Consider the following 14,970-nt stretch of genomic DNA (forward strand, 5'->3'; position numbering starts at 1 on the left):
CAAAAGTTTGGGAGAACTGAGTTGGTTGTTCAAATTTGTCAGCGACGAGAGTAGCCAATCGTATACTGGCCCACCTTCTGAGCCTAATTCGTATTTATAGAGCGCCTAACGTTCGGTCGTCTGATTATTTCCCTGAATATTTTCCAAAACCTCCTCCCGGTACCAAGATGCCTTGCGAAGAATGTGATGGTTCTGGACGAAAGAACGGCGCTATGTGCACCGGCTGCAGAGGCTTGGGTTCTGTGTGAGTCCTTTATCGACTGAAAGCTTTGGTATGACGCCATGGCCTCTCGATTGCACGGCCGACTCAGCGTTTTAATGACTGCCCAAACGATCTGGGTGTCTATTCTTCCACAACCCTCGGACGACCAACATTCGGAAAAGAAATAGGAGAGGGGAAGCATGTAGGAAGTCGTTCTACGTTTAAAAATGGATGGCATGCTGACTCTTGATAGCTCGTTCAAGTGATGGTGGAACTTCAAACACTGAAAGTTAAGCGTGGTCCCTTTACTCCTCCAGACTGCGACGCGGACGTAAACACCACGGAATGCCTCAATGGGAAATTTGTAAAAATTTACGGGGAAACAACACCATGCACGAGATCACAAGTGAAGGATCTATGGAGATAGTAGATATCATTTAATACCATTCTTATGACCAGCGTGTAAATTCCGATTGTTGTTCCGCGCAAAGTGAGCATCGACTTAGGCCTCGGTTAGCGAGCGCTGTTATGATAAGCGACTCGTCCTTATCGATAATGTATAAAAAAAAGAGGCTGCAAGCTTATCTTTGCAATACCACTTTATGCAGTCACGTGCCACTTCTTGGAGCCGGGGTAGCAGTTGAACAGTGATATTGCAACTCTTGAGCGGTCTATTGCCAGAATTAGCAATGTAGACCTATGGTTGAGGAGATCTAAATGACTCATCTTACTCCACGTTGCTGAACCTATTATATTGATGACCAGAACTTGCTGTACTTTGAACCATGATATCACCTGTCATTCTTGAAGCCACTTCTGCTGTTTCTGCTTGGCTCGCTACTGGGATGATCGCAATGTGACACCACATTATTATGTACAGATGATGTTTGTTTTCCCCAACCCAGGTGAACTAGTTAATATAGTCAACCACAAAAGCCGCATTCCATAAAGCCGAGCTGGTGGTGCTCGCAATGAACGGCCGCTGCACCGCGACTGCGATTAAAACCCTTCTCGCATGATCGTTGGCCAGCTGACCGCCCGAAGCTACCAATCGTGAAAGAGGATAAGAAACGGATCCACTTTATGGCCAGTCACTTTCACTGCAATTTTAACCCCTCCTGAACTATCGACCAGATAAAGAATGTGCTAAGCACCAGACGAACGCGTTTCATGCATCTCGTAATGATTGGTCCGTCGCAGCACAACATCATGTTGAGAGACAGGCAACAGCTGGTGGTGAAAAAAAGAGTACAAAGGCATGTTTCATGGTGTAGGCGCAGTGATCCACTTAGGGTAATGAGTAATTGCGTCAACGTTATTGTTCCTATCTTTATTCTACTGCAGCCGAATACAGATGCACGGGTAATTCCCCAGACAGAATTTCATTTAATGCATTAACACATTGAGACGGCGTAGGGACGAGTTCACAAGGCAGGCGTCTTACGAGAATTAAGTATTGTGATCGATATCAAACTATATATAACAATAACATACTGTCTCTTGTGACACTATGGCCCATACACCTCGAGTTCTTTTACTATGTCATCCCTGCCGAAGTCCTTAGCTATCATCGCTGGGGTTCTGCCACTCTTAGTTTGTGTCCCAGTGTCAGCGCCAGCTCTAAGAAGCACTTTAACAACTTCTATATGTCCATATTCGACAGCCCATGACAAAGCAGTCCTTCTACCTCTATCACGCCGTTCAATCAGAACGTTCTCGTCATTGATAAGAGCCTGAACTGTATCGGGTGAGTCAGTCTGGATAGCCCATGTTAGAGGCGTCCATCCATCGATATCTTCGGCATCGACTCCTGGGCAGCCTGCTTCAAGAAGTCTGATGAGAACCTGACAGTGTCCTCGCGCACTGGCCCATGATATCGCATTTCTGTTGTCGTTATCGATGCTCGTCTTGTCTATTTTTGGACTTGCGAGGAGTATTTCAACTACATTCGTACAACCATTTCCTGCTGCCCATGAGAGAGGTGATCTCCCTTTATTGTCTTTGGCATTAATACTAATGCGTGGAAGTTTTAGTAGTCGTATGAGGGTGTCGGCCATGCCGTCTCCGGAAGCCCATGAAACGGCTGTACGTCCTGCCTTGTCCCGGTGGTTGATGTCAACACTGCGAAGCCTTGCTAGGGTGGAAAGGATTGAGTGATGACCTCCCCCTACGGCCCAGAAGAATGGGGTTGCTCCTGCATTATCCGGTTCGTCGGGATTACAAGCTTTCTGGTTCAGTAATTCTTTGACGATGTCATCATGTCCACCTCCGCAGGCAAACGAGAGTGCAGTCCGTCCGTTTCTGCCTGGAGCATTCACATTGGTTCGACTGTCTGCGAGCAGAGCTGTGACACAGGATCGATTGCCGTGCTCGGATGCAACTGTGAGTGCTGTCTGCCCCTCCAGCTGCCGCGTATCAGGTTCAGCACCTGACTGTAGAAGAGCAGTAACGATGCGGTCATGACCAAGTCGAGACGCCCAGTAAAGACTCTGATTTTTAATGACTTGAGAAGGCTCACAATCAAGAAGCAGACTTTTTAGGACAGTATATGAGTCGAACTGTGATGCTAGGATGATTGGATTCTGGTCCATGAGGTCGTCATCTAGTGGTGTTGGAGCTTTTACGTGATAGAAGCTTAGCCAGTTACGGCAATTTGCTGTGTCAGGATTCAGTAGTGATCTTGCAAAATCTTTGAGCTCTTCTGGTGCATCTTCCTCGCATCTAGCGAAGTGTTCTGCCCAATACAACGATGCATATGTGTAAAAAGGATAGTCTGAGACTAATGAATCGCAGATTTCAGGATGCAGGATAGCGGGATCGTGAAACAACGTATTAGAGTCCAGGTCGTGATCTTCTTGGTCCCAAAAGTCGCCTTCAAAGTCGCCCAGAGGTAGCTCGCCAAATACGTCTGTTTCTTCTGCAATGACCGAAGTAGGCGAGTCATTTGTTGGAAAGAAGTCGACTGTGAAATCATCAAGAAGAAGGTATTGGATGCATACAGTAGCCAGCTGTAGAGCGGAGCCTTGCGGATTAACCATACGTATCGCAGGAGGGCTGTCGATGCTAGCGATGTATTGATCTTGGAGATAGTCTTTCACAGACTGGTGGACCAAGGATACTTGTTGCCCTGTGACCCTTACTAAAGACCCTAGGATACCCTGAACAGTGTGAGCAATTGAGTTATGAGAGTTTTGCATGATCGACTCAGCCGTAGTATACGAAGGGTCCATGGTGAATGCGATGTTGAGTTCGTCCAGATTCAAGGGCCTGGAGCATGCTAAAAGTAGCTTTAGTAATTTTGACGCGTCCTCTTGATGATCCAAGGGTATGGCAGTCAGATAACGATGATATATTTCGGCGAGGCCTTCAGGAATGCTACTTATAATCTTCTGGAACTCTTTCCTCGAAGTAAGTAGACTCTTCTCGATCGATGCGAGAACCATGTGAATCCATAGAAAAGTCCGATCGGCTTTAGACATTATCGCTTCACATAAAAAGTCCCTGATATCGTTTGAGAATTGCCTGTTGAGAGAAATTTCTTGGATTCGCTCTTGGATGAAAGTCTGAAGATCTTCAGTGTAGCCAGTTTGGTCATCATCGATTGATATTTGAGATTGAAACGCTTTTTGGCTGTTGGCATAGGATTGGTGAAGGAATGGTCGGCTTGTGATAAGAAACTTGACCCTGCTACCACCCTTCATCGACTGAGAAGAGTCGGTGAGCATGTCAGATATCGAGACGAGCAATTGATGACACGATGTCTTCTCACACTCGTCGAGCGCGTCTAGAATAACATAGAGGGGCCCGGATTTGGGGTCCATCGTAATCCTAAGAAAAATACGCCAGAGCGAGGCGAAGGACTGAATGATGCTTGATCCTTGTTTTTCAAACGCTGAACGAATATATCTAACAAGCGAGCGATGGCGATGAATTATCTGAAGGATAAGGCCAATGAGTACTGCCCTCGCATCCGTCTGCCTGTTCTTGTTCTGGCACAGATAGATGAGGACATTCCGAGACTTATTGCAGGCATCATCGAAATATTGGGCCAACGAGTAGGACAGCATTGTCTTACCGCAGCCCGGATGACCTGTAAGCCACAGGAGAGCATTGGTACCTTTTTCGAGCCAAGAGACGAACAAATCGTGGCCGCGAATCCACTGACATGTGCCAGGGACTGGCTTTGGGGGCGGTTCAACATCTTTCGCGACATCGTTATCACTAAGAAGTAACATGCAGGTTCTTTCCAAGCCACTAAGGACTTGAGTACAATCAGCAATTGATCAACGAAACAAGTCGTGAGGTGGTTACCAATATTGGATGAGTGCGTGCTGGTGCGCTTGATTGTTGGGCCGACATTTGAGGACTTAGTGGCAATCCTTCGAAGAGCTCTCGCCACTTTCAAGTAGCTTTCTGTCTCGCCAGGAAAACGACAAATAGTCCTGTGATCTTCCGGCATGGGAATTACTTCTTCGTATGGAATGCCAAGCATAGCAGAAGCAGGGCTGACAACCTGTCCCTGACGTAAGCTTGCGTTGCCAAAGCATTGACAGACGATTATTGCGTGTAATGCTACACAGACTTACCAAGGAGGAGGACAGCGGGCCCATTGGCAAAGGCAAAGTTTCATAGAACGAAACTACGTGAACATTGCCTAAACGGTTCCGTGCTGACATCGTCAGGTCTTGGAGCGTATCCGAGTCATATATTAAAGTTTTGAGCAGGTCAGTCCTCACTGTTTTCGGTCCTAATCCAGCAGACGCGAAGCTATTGACAATTGAACCGCAAATACTGGCTAGATTTGCTGCATTACTTCCTCTATGTGGAGTAGCCAAAAACACGACGCCTCGGACAGACTTCAGTACGTCCCCATACAGGTCATCGTTTTCGTGAGCAGCAACAAGCGCCTGAAATAGGTCAATCTTGTGTTCTTCTCTTGGTGGTTATACGTACCTGTTTGAAGACAATTCCACCAAGACTATGGCACACAAATATTATAGATCGTTTGCTCTAAGAAGGGTGTCAGACTAGAGCTGAATGAGCGAATCAGGTAAATTACGACATTTAAGTCTTCCTGAAGATCCCTTAAAGAAACCAGAAGGTTAAGTGCATACTCCTGAACCCTTTCGGACGATTGAGACCATATTTTGGAAGGATAGCCATATGTGTAGACCCGACATCCAGGCAAAAAATTGGGGAGGAGGTCCCGAAGCCATACGGTGCCATCAGGCTCGTGTCGCCATGTTGAGATTGCATTTCCATTAAGGCCATGAATCGCAACAATGTCTACTTGAAAATCCATGAGACCTGCCTCATCTGGCTTTCTGTCCGCTAATATGAATAGGCCATGTGTGGTAGTGCGGGATTTTGTTGGCTCCGTTACACTGCTTGAGGACTCGTCCAGGCGGGGGCATGAGTTCTCAAGTGTCGGCTTGGGTGGCGACTCCGACCGCCCAAGAATCCGGGCTTTGAAGCGTTGTACATGCTTCATGATGATTGAAAGGCTTTGATCTACCTCTTGGAAAATAAAACGATATACAAAAAATAACGACGTCGGCTGGACTCGTTTTTTAGTAGGCTGTTGGTGGCGTGATCTCACAAAGCAAGCCTCCTGAAATCTTCAGCAGAAAGTGGACGGGCCGCCCCGCAGTACAGCTTCCCTGAATTGTAGATTGACCGGATGGTTAGTGTGTTTTTGGCAAAAAGTTAGTTAGTCCTAGAATAAATCCCATTGTTTGAGGGATGGTCACGTGCATGACTTATCAAATAATTTTTCCTTTCTACCCCGCCCCTTCGTCATTCATTCTGGGCATTCCAAACAATCTGATATTTTATTGTAAAGTCCACGTTAAATGAACATCATGGGCACAAAATCTCTCAGTGTTCTTGGCAACGATGGGGCTGGCAAGAAAGCCCTGATCGGCAGCCTCATTTACAAGGTGGGCGCGATTCTAAGTAATCGAGGTTCAAGTATATGCTAACTCGCTATAGTGCGGGCTTGAGCTTCCCCAACTGGAGCAGCTGGAAAGTGAGGGGATTAGTCAGTATGAGAAAATTGTACCATTCTTCGAGAAAAATGGACGTGCTCAATCCTTTTATGCCCCTTCTGGAACCTTTACTGTTCAGAGTATGTCGCCAGCATCTTTCCCTATTCTATTATATACTAACCACGTCGCTCTAGAAAGCCAGGCACCCGATGTTGCTTTCTGGGTTGTCGATGCTTCCGATTCATCTAGCTGGGGTCCATCTGCCGAGAAACTCTCAGTTACGTTGTCCAGTAGTATGGTCAACCCACGAGAGAAACTCATGATAGTAGTAAACAAGATGTAAGTCCAGAAAGAAATTAACCCTCCTCTCATGTCCATGACTGATGTAATTTGTGTACAGGGACTCAGTCAATTGGTCTGAGCAGACGTTCAAAGAGGTTGTGGGCGCATTCAGTTCGGTCAATATGAATAATCGGTATGAGAAAACATCTCCTCATTAAAGTAACACTGAACTCATCATCTCATAGTGCTTATATCATTCCGGTTTCTGCCCTTCGAGAAGGAGGAAACATACTCCCAACCCCCAAAGCGCCCTCATGGGTACAGAACTTATCTACTGACCAGTTTGGGGGATCCGCGTCAGTCTCGGGTGAATCGTTGATGAATCTTCTTGGGTGAACACTCACGTATTTTACTCCGATCTGTTCCTTGGTTTACTGCAGTGTATTGTTGACAGAAGGGAGGAGCGGAATCCTTGTGGATTGATAGACAGTTCCGAAATGGGATGAGCCTCTCCGAAGTATTCAGCAGCTCTGTGGCAAATGCAGTATATCAAGACAGCTATCAATAAGACTTCTTTACCTGAATACGCCTCACAAGCTTCATTCACTATTAAGAGACGTGACACTTCGCTACGCTCAGTATCTACGCCTTTCGCATCTGCCAACATAAACCTAGAACGGCCTAGTTTATCCTTTAGAAACCCCAACCGTCACAATTAAGCACTGAATATATTCTGTTAAATCCCAACCATATATTTTAAATCCAACTATAGGTGGGAAGCTGAGTTTAACTACTCTACGGGGGCATTTTCAGAGATATTGATAGCGGTGGAGGGAAGGAGACCCTGCTCGCGCTGAGGGGAGACAAAAGGCGTCTAGTACTACGGGGTCCTTCGAGCTAAGGAGGATAGCCCTACCTGCCCTATACACTAAAGAACGGTTCGGCCAAGTACCCAATGAAATCTCTAAATCTCTACTCGATGTATCTCTATGTAGGTACTATGCAGTACCCTAGGTACTATTCACAGGCGATTCATCATAAATCGGCCACCAAAATGGAGATTTTCGCTTAAACTTTTAGGCTGGATCGTCTGAGGTTCGATCGAGTAGCTAATTGGTTAAAAATAACCCCAACCCCACACTTGGGGTTAGCTAGCGTCAGCTTGGGGTTAGCATGATGCATTGGAAAGGGGATTTCAATCAACAGAGGAAAACAACAAGACTATTTCTCTCTTTACTTTCTGTTATCGAGATAAAGGAGGTGACATCAAGCAGCAATGGAGGACATCATACAGCTCAATCAGGACTATCAGATACTGATCTGCCGGCTATGTCAAGCAGCCGTTCGACCCGGCAGCAGCATTGAGACCCATTTTCGACAGAAGCATCTGCTGAAGGGCCAAGTGCTCAAGGACATTAAAGACTACTACGGCACACTTGAACTAGCTGACCCGAAGCTTGCTGCAACCCCCGAAGATAACAGTGAGGCAATTGAACAGCTTGTTATTTCACACGGATACAGCTGCAACGCATGCCGATATCTCACTATTGCACGAGATAATATTGTCCGCCACTGGAGAGAGGCAGGGCATGGAGCAGCAGAGGAGCGATGGACCGAGGTGCGGCTGCAGACGTGGATGGGAGGACACTATGCGCGCTACTGGATCGTTCGAGACGATAGCGATAGCAATGGCCCGTCCGATACGGCTGACGAAGCTAATGCTAGAAGTCAGAGCGCTATGGATGAGGTTATCGCCGCAAGTGAGGCTCGATTGAAAGAGAAAGATGCCGCACGACTGCGAAAAGGTGACTTAAAGGAAGATATCGACCGTGACTCGTCGTGGGTTAAACGGGTAGGCTGGGTACGACACTTTGGCTCCCGGGACTTGACCAGTATTCACGACGCAGCCGAGTGGCTACGGGCGAGGGCAGCAACGGGCAGGCGGACTGTGGCACAAGACGATGAAGAAGCAGTCCGCGAACAACTATTGCTTGGCCGGCTTGGACAGAGCTTTAATCGTGAGGTGGAACGTTGCTGCTGGCGACTTGACAGCGTGCCGACTGAGACGCTGCAGTGGCTCGCTAGCATTTCATCGACAACCCCGTCCGGTCAACCGTTCGGCCGCAAAGGCAAGGAGGCATCGATGATCAAATACAAGTCTGTCGGTCACCGTTACTTGGGTTTCTTCTGGAAGGCATATCGTATCGGTCGTAAGGAAGCGCTTGAACGCTGGGCCGTTCGCTTTACGGATGAGCAGTGGAGTTTGCTACAGGATATTGCAGACGAGCTTGAAAGAGACCGGGTTCCAAGCAGTCACGACAGCGGATTATTCAGCGGCAGAGAGAGACAAGCTACTGATAAAGACGAAGACGAATATCAAGATGATGATAATAGTGATGAAGACGAGCGAGGAAATGAAGGTATGACTAGCTCACTAGATGGTGCACTAGATCGAGCCGTATTCAACTTCATCGTGGCTTCGATCAAAACTCACGTCGGCGGAAATGTATATACGAATTCGCTACTATGCTTCTGTGCGGCACTAGGTATTAACCGACACCCACTAGGCTATTTGGAGCCGCATTTGTACACTGGTATGCTAGCTGGTATACTATGGTGGGCCCGGCTGTTCTTTTTAGAAGCTGTATTTGAGAATCAGCCGGTAGATCAAGATGAGGTTGGGATAGAGGCCGTACTTACATTTCGAGAGGAGCATACATCATGGATGTGTATAGGCACTCACAGCGTCATAAGTACGATTATCGGATGGATGGCATACGGAAAAGGGTACCGGCAGAAGAACAGGGGGCAGCCGTCGATACGATGGTCTGACGACGAAGAGGGATTATTTCACATGGGCGAACACATCAGCGTCGAGGATTTTACCCGCACACTGCGCGATGAGGTTACTGAGGCAGAGAAGCTGCTAAATGGGCTGTTTGGTGGGGTGTGGCAGACAGTCAGTAAGAAGATCGATATGGGTCGGATCGTCGATAATATGATACGGCTCGGGGCAGGTCAGTCATTTGCAAGCAACCCGAAGAACAAGTGGCTGGAGGCCGGGCCGGCAAAGGTGATGCGGCTGATGGAAGCATCGATATGGGATGCTGCGAGGGTCCGATGGAAGCGGCAGCGTGTTAAGAGGTGGCTTCGAGACTTGCGGCTGCTACGAGAGACGCTGCTCGTGCTTGTGCATACATGGGGTGGGCTTCCGGGAAGGGGACCAGAAATTACAACATTACGGCACTGCGATTCGTGGCAGCTGATCCGGAACGTGTTCATACTAGACGGGCAAGTCATGATCGTGACTGATCGTGACAAGATGAAGGCAATCCGTGATAATGGCCGCAAGGTAGCACGGTTTATCCCCGACCGGATCGGGCGAATGGTAGTGGCATATATTGCATGGCTACTTCCGACCGAGAGGGTACTACGGCAGGAATGTCAGCTTAACGAGCCGCATGGAGAGCAGCTTGAGTATATGTGGAGGGATGGCAGCTCGTCGGTGTGGGAAACCGACCGGCTCAGTAAGAAGCTTGCTCGTGTTATGCAGGCCGGGACAGGGGTCAGACTAGGGGTAGGACGATATCGGGCGATTGCAATCGAGATGGGACGGAGGATTCGAGGACTCGTGATAAGGCAGCTAGAAGGTAAGATGGATGATGAGGATGAGGATGAAAACGTCGAGATCGACCCGATCACAGGTGAGCCGGTTGACTGTGGAGGAAGCTGGAATATCGTGTGGGATCTACAGTCGACACACGGAACACGCATTGCAAGGCAGCACTACGCCGTACATATCGGCTTCCCGGGCAAGCTGCAGCCGGAGATGATTGCGACGTTCAAGGAGATCAGCAAGCTGTGGCATCAGTTTTTAGAGAGTGCAGAAGAAGGAAAGGAGAAGAAGGTACCGAAACGCAAGCAGGGTAGTCAGAAGACCGACAAGCAGCAGCAACAACAAGAGCAGCAGCAATCAACTAATAGTCCGGCCCAGATGACTACAAGCAGCAAGCGAAGAAAGACTACTCAAGAGGAGGAACTGGCTCAGAAGAAGAAGGAGATGAGTGAGAAGAAAAAGAAGAAGCTAGAGGACGAGATGGCGGATGGGCTGCGAAAGCTGCTTGGACCGAAGGCGACTTGGCGATCCGACAAGCAAGCTGAGAGCATGCGATCGATCATGGCGCTCAAAGCAGATCAGACGGCAATTAACGTACTGCCGACCGGTGCCGGCAAGAGCATACTGTTCATGCTGCCGGCCGTGATGGAGGATACAGGCACAAGCATCGTGGTCGTGCCGTTTGTTGCACTGATGGACGACTTGGTCACGAGAGCAACAGACATGGGGGTCGACTGCATCCGATACAGGTCATCGATGAATTCGGGACGAGAGGGCATGCCGAGGGCAGCACGGTTAATCGTCGTCAGTGCCGATATCGTGTCAAGCGCCGAGTTTTCCGGGTACGTTGACGGGCTGTCATGTACAGGGCTGCTGCAGCGGATATTCGTAGACGAATGTCACACTGTTATTATGGATATCGGCTACCGGGCTAAGCTTGGCGAGCTAGTAGGGTTACGTCGGTTCGGCTGCCCGTTGGTACTGCTCACAGCAACGCTGCCCGTTGTGCTAGAGGATTGGTTCCGCGGCGAGATGCTGGCAAAGTCGGCAATCATGGTGCGGGATCGGACGGTCAAGCTGAACTGCCGCTACGAGGTTCAGCAGGTCAAGCCCGGGCGCGATGCTGTCGAGGATCGTACGGTTGAGGTAATCAAGCAGCTAGATCAAGACATGACGGGTCGTCAGAAGGGGGTCATATACTGCCGGTCCAAGAGTCAATGCGAGGCGATTGCTGACGAGATCGGCTGTGGGTTTCATCACAGCGGCATGGGCGAACAGGACCGTTACGAGGTGCGGACGGCATGGATAGAGGGCCGTAAGACAAGCCGATGGATCGCAGCAACAACCGGGTTAGGGACAGGCATCGACATCGAGGGGATCGTGGCCGTGGTTCACATGGAGAAGCCGTACGGGCTCGTTGATTTTGTGCAGCAGATTGGCCGAGGAGGGCGCCGGGCAGGCGAGGTAGTCCGGTCCGTCATCATACACAATGGACAGCGGCAACGAGAGGATCAACATCGAAGCTTCGTGGATGATATCAATCAGGCACAGATGGAGGCATTCGTATCGACGCCGGGATGTATGTCGAAGGGCCGTGATATCGGCGTTTATGGACGGAGCAGCCGGCGAAACGTGTGAGGATGTAGATGGGGCTACGCTTTGTGATCGATGTGAGCTGCTTCGACGGGATGATGATTATGACGAGGGTGAAGGTAGGGTAGAGGAGGTGATAGAAGAAGAGAGTGAGGGAGAGACTGAAGAAAAGGCTGAAGAAGAGACTGAAGGAGAGAGTCAGGGTGAGGGAGAGACTGACGGAGAGAGTCAGGGTGAGGGAGAGACTGACGGAGAGACTGAAGGGGAGACTGAAGGAGAGACTAATAGGAAGATTAGTCAGGGTAAGGAGGGTGAGAGCCAGTGTTGCGAATAATATGGCAATAAAGTAGTATATTGCAATACATACCATATAATATGCCTTTTCTGGTATTGTGATAATATGATATGAAGTCTACGATATTGTGACAATATAATATGAGGATGTCCATATTGGTAATATATTATCTATATTGGGCTGTTAATTCTTGGGTGAATTAGCCCCGTGAAAGCTGCAGAACTCGGCCTTACCCTATATAAGAAGCAGGGATAGCTGGCATTTTATTGGCCATCGTTCACTTCCACGCACTTCTTTGTTGACAATTAGACCTAACACGCGATCACGCATGAAAGAAACGCGTGAGGGAGTGCAGACCATGTTGGGTTGGGCCATCTTCGCCTCTGCTCCCCCCATTTCTTTTTTTTTTTTTTTTTTGTTTTTTGAAAATCACTCGTCGAACTCAACTTTACAAATCTAACTGCCATGCCTCAACAACGCCTCTCTTTTGCGCAATGGTCACAACGAAGAGGGTCGTCAATTTCTGGCGACCTTCTGGAGTTTTCCAGCCAGCAATCGGATGATCTGGACGTAAGCCAAAAGTCCAAGTGCCTGTCATTTCAACCTCGCACCGTCTCCACAACCTCCTCTACCAAGCCCAGAACATCATGGTTCTTCTCTCATATGCCAGACGAGGAGGTAGAGACGAGATACTACAATCAGAGGACCGGAAAGGAAGAGTGGCGCTGTAAACATTGCGACAAAACCTATGCCTCTTCAGGGGGTACTGCAGCTCCTGCAAAACATCTCATGGACCCTCCTCCTGACGGTCACGGCCTGCCAAAAGGAGCCCCGCGAACAGCGAAAGTTACAACTATACGAACTATTATCGAACAAGCTCGTGTTGCGGCAGAAGAAAATCCCCGAAAACGCCGTCGACTCAACGATCAATCCGGAGACTCGATCGAACCTGACCAGCTCGAGGCATTATACGTGAGGTTTATCACGGCCTGCTCTCTCCCATTTCGGCTCGTGGAATGCCCAGAGTTCCGAGCACTCTTGGCCTACATCAATAACGATATCGAGACTTGGCTTCCGGATACGCATGATACCGCCAAGACATGGATTATGCGCCAATATGGATGCCAGAAAGAGAGGGTCAAGCAGCGCATACAGTCGGCAAAGTCAAGAATTCACATCAGCTGCGACCTTTGGACTTCTCCCAATTCTTTGGCCATTTTAGGCGTAGTCGCACACTATGTCACGGAAGACGGTCAGCTGGAACACCATGTTTTGGCGTTGAAAGACATCGACAGTGAGCACGACGGTTCTCATCTCGCTGTGGCCATTTTGAAGGTGGCTGACGAATGGGGCTTTGCTTCCAAGCTTGGATATTTCGTGATGGACAACGCTGGCAATAACGACACCATGATGAGATCCCTTTCGCTTGGTCAGTACAACTCACTATTTCTCCTGACTGGCGGCCCTAACATCCCACAGGCCTCCTACGCCGATATGACATCCAATACGATCCCAAAGTGCACCGACTCCGCTGCCAAGGCCATATCATCAACCTCGCCGCCAAAGCCTTCCTCTTCGTCACCGATAATGAGAAGCTCGAACTCGACGATCCTGGTGTGCATAATGTGACACTAAAACATATTGAAGCGTGGCGGAAAAAGGGGCCTCTTGGCAAGATTCACAACTTCGTCGTTTTCATCCAACGAAGTGTCCAGCGCAGCCAAAAGTTTCTTACTATTAGCCATAACCGTAAGCTCGCACGGGACAACGACACAAGATGGAGTTCGTGGTATAACATGCTGCGAGTGGCCCTGAACCTCAGAGATGCGATTGACGGCTATTTCAACAAATGGATGGAATTAGATTGCGCTGGAGACGAGCTCTCTTCAGAGGACTGGATCATCTTGGAGAAAATCAAGTCTTTCTTAGAGAAGCTGAAGATGACGACCAAGGCTATCGAGTCATCGTTTGCAACACTCGATAACGTCCTCTTGGCTATGGATTTCGTTTTGGCACAATTCGAAGCAGGGAAGGAGGCATATATTGACGATCCGATAATGGCGCCCATGTATAACTATGGCTGGGCCAAGTTGGACAAGTACTACCGGCTCACTGATGAATCGCCTGCCTACGTTGCCGCTATCGTGCTCCACCCTTCGCATAAATGGTACTACATACAGGAGAACTGGAAAAAGGAGTGGGTTGAGTCGTCAAAGAAGTTGATGGAGACGCTGTGGAATGACTATAAACCCGTGGAATCACCTCTTCCTCTCTGCGAGGTCCCATCGACGACCACGAACGAGTTCTTGAACTGGAGGAACAAGCACCTGCAGCCGTCGCTCGTCACCAAGGGTGTGCTCAACTCAACGTATTTCAATATGTTGAATGGATTGACGATCAACGTCAACTCAACGTCAATCAACATCGAATAAGGATTACATAAACATCAATCCATTTTGAGTTATCATTGATTGAATGGATTGAAGGTGGTGGATTTAGGGTAGCTGGTAATAGGACTCGTGATTCCTGAAGAGGTTTTGGCATCTTGAGTCTTTGTGGTCCACCCTTCCCGTCACACTAACCTTAATATGGTTTAGTTCACCACCTTTGGGTCCCGATTAGATCAGTGCCGACGCGCTCCATGATCGCGTTCTTCCGCGACCGTGATACGGCTGGACGCTCTGAATCAGAAGGAATGGAGTCTACAGCGCCCTCCACGAACGACGTTGACGTGTTATCTTCCGCAACACTTGCAGTGGCCTCTTTAGCGACGCCAGCTCCCAGCCTGCGAGAGGAAACACCACATGAAGAAGTAGAGCATCAGTACCTCTGGCGTTGTTTCCCGGATTACGTGTGGTCCCAACGCGTCCGAGATACACTATCGTGGGTATGGAGTTTTGGGTACGATGTTGAGGATTCCTCTGGTAGTTGGCGGTGGGTCTGCAGGCGCTGCATCCAGAATAAGAATCCCAAACCCAGAAGCTTTGCGGAGAAG

General features: G+C 48.8%; 3 protein-coding genes across 3 annotated transcripts; 2 read left to right on the top strand and 1 right to left on the bottom strand.

Annotated features, from left to right (window-relative positions):
• Window positions 1-1,710: 1,710 nt before the first annotated feature.
• On the bottom strand, window positions 1,711-5,693 carry FPOAC1_013074 (uncharacterized protein; the record flags this gene model as incomplete). Its single annotated transcript, XM_044857416.1, has 5 exons — window positions 1,711-4,463; window positions 4,514-4,715; window positions 4,789-5,109; window positions 5,156-5,212; window positions 5,262-5,693. 5 exons carry the CDS (start codon window positions 5,691-5,693, stop codon window positions 1,711-1,713), a joined length of 3,765 nt encoding a protein of 1,254 aa, XP_044701599.1.
• Window positions 5,694-6,063: 370 nt separating this feature from the next.
• FPOAC1_013075 (uncharacterized protein) lies at window positions 6,064-6,867 on the top strand (the record flags this gene model as incomplete). Its single annotated transcript, XM_044857417.1, has 5 exons — window positions 6,064-6,141; window positions 6,194-6,329; window positions 6,384-6,528; window positions 6,590-6,664; window positions 6,717-6,867. The coding sequence occupies 5 exons, from the start codon at window positions 6,064-6,066 to the stop codon at window positions 6,865-6,867; spliced, it is 585 nt and encodes a 194-aa protein (XP_044701600.1).
• An 880-nt stretch (window positions 6,868-7,747) lies between these two features.
• FPOAC1_013076 (uncharacterized protein) lies at window positions 7,748-11,725 on the top strand (the record flags this gene model as incomplete). Its single annotated transcript, XM_044857418.1, has 1 exon — window positions 7,748-11,725. The coding sequence occupies one exon, from the start codon at window positions 7,748-7,750 to the stop codon at window positions 11,723-11,725; it is 3,978 nt and encodes a 1,325-aa protein (XP_044701601.1).
• Between the last annotated feature and the right edge of the window lie 3,245 nt (window positions 11,726-14,970).

This window comes from Fusarium poae (genome assembly GCF_019609905.1).
Source record: "Fusarium poae strain DAOMC 252244 chromosome Unknown contig_1, whole genome shotgun sequence".
Lineage (NCBI taxonomy): Eukaryota > Fungi > Ascomycota > Sordariomycetes > Hypocreales > Nectriaceae > Fusarium > Fusarium poae.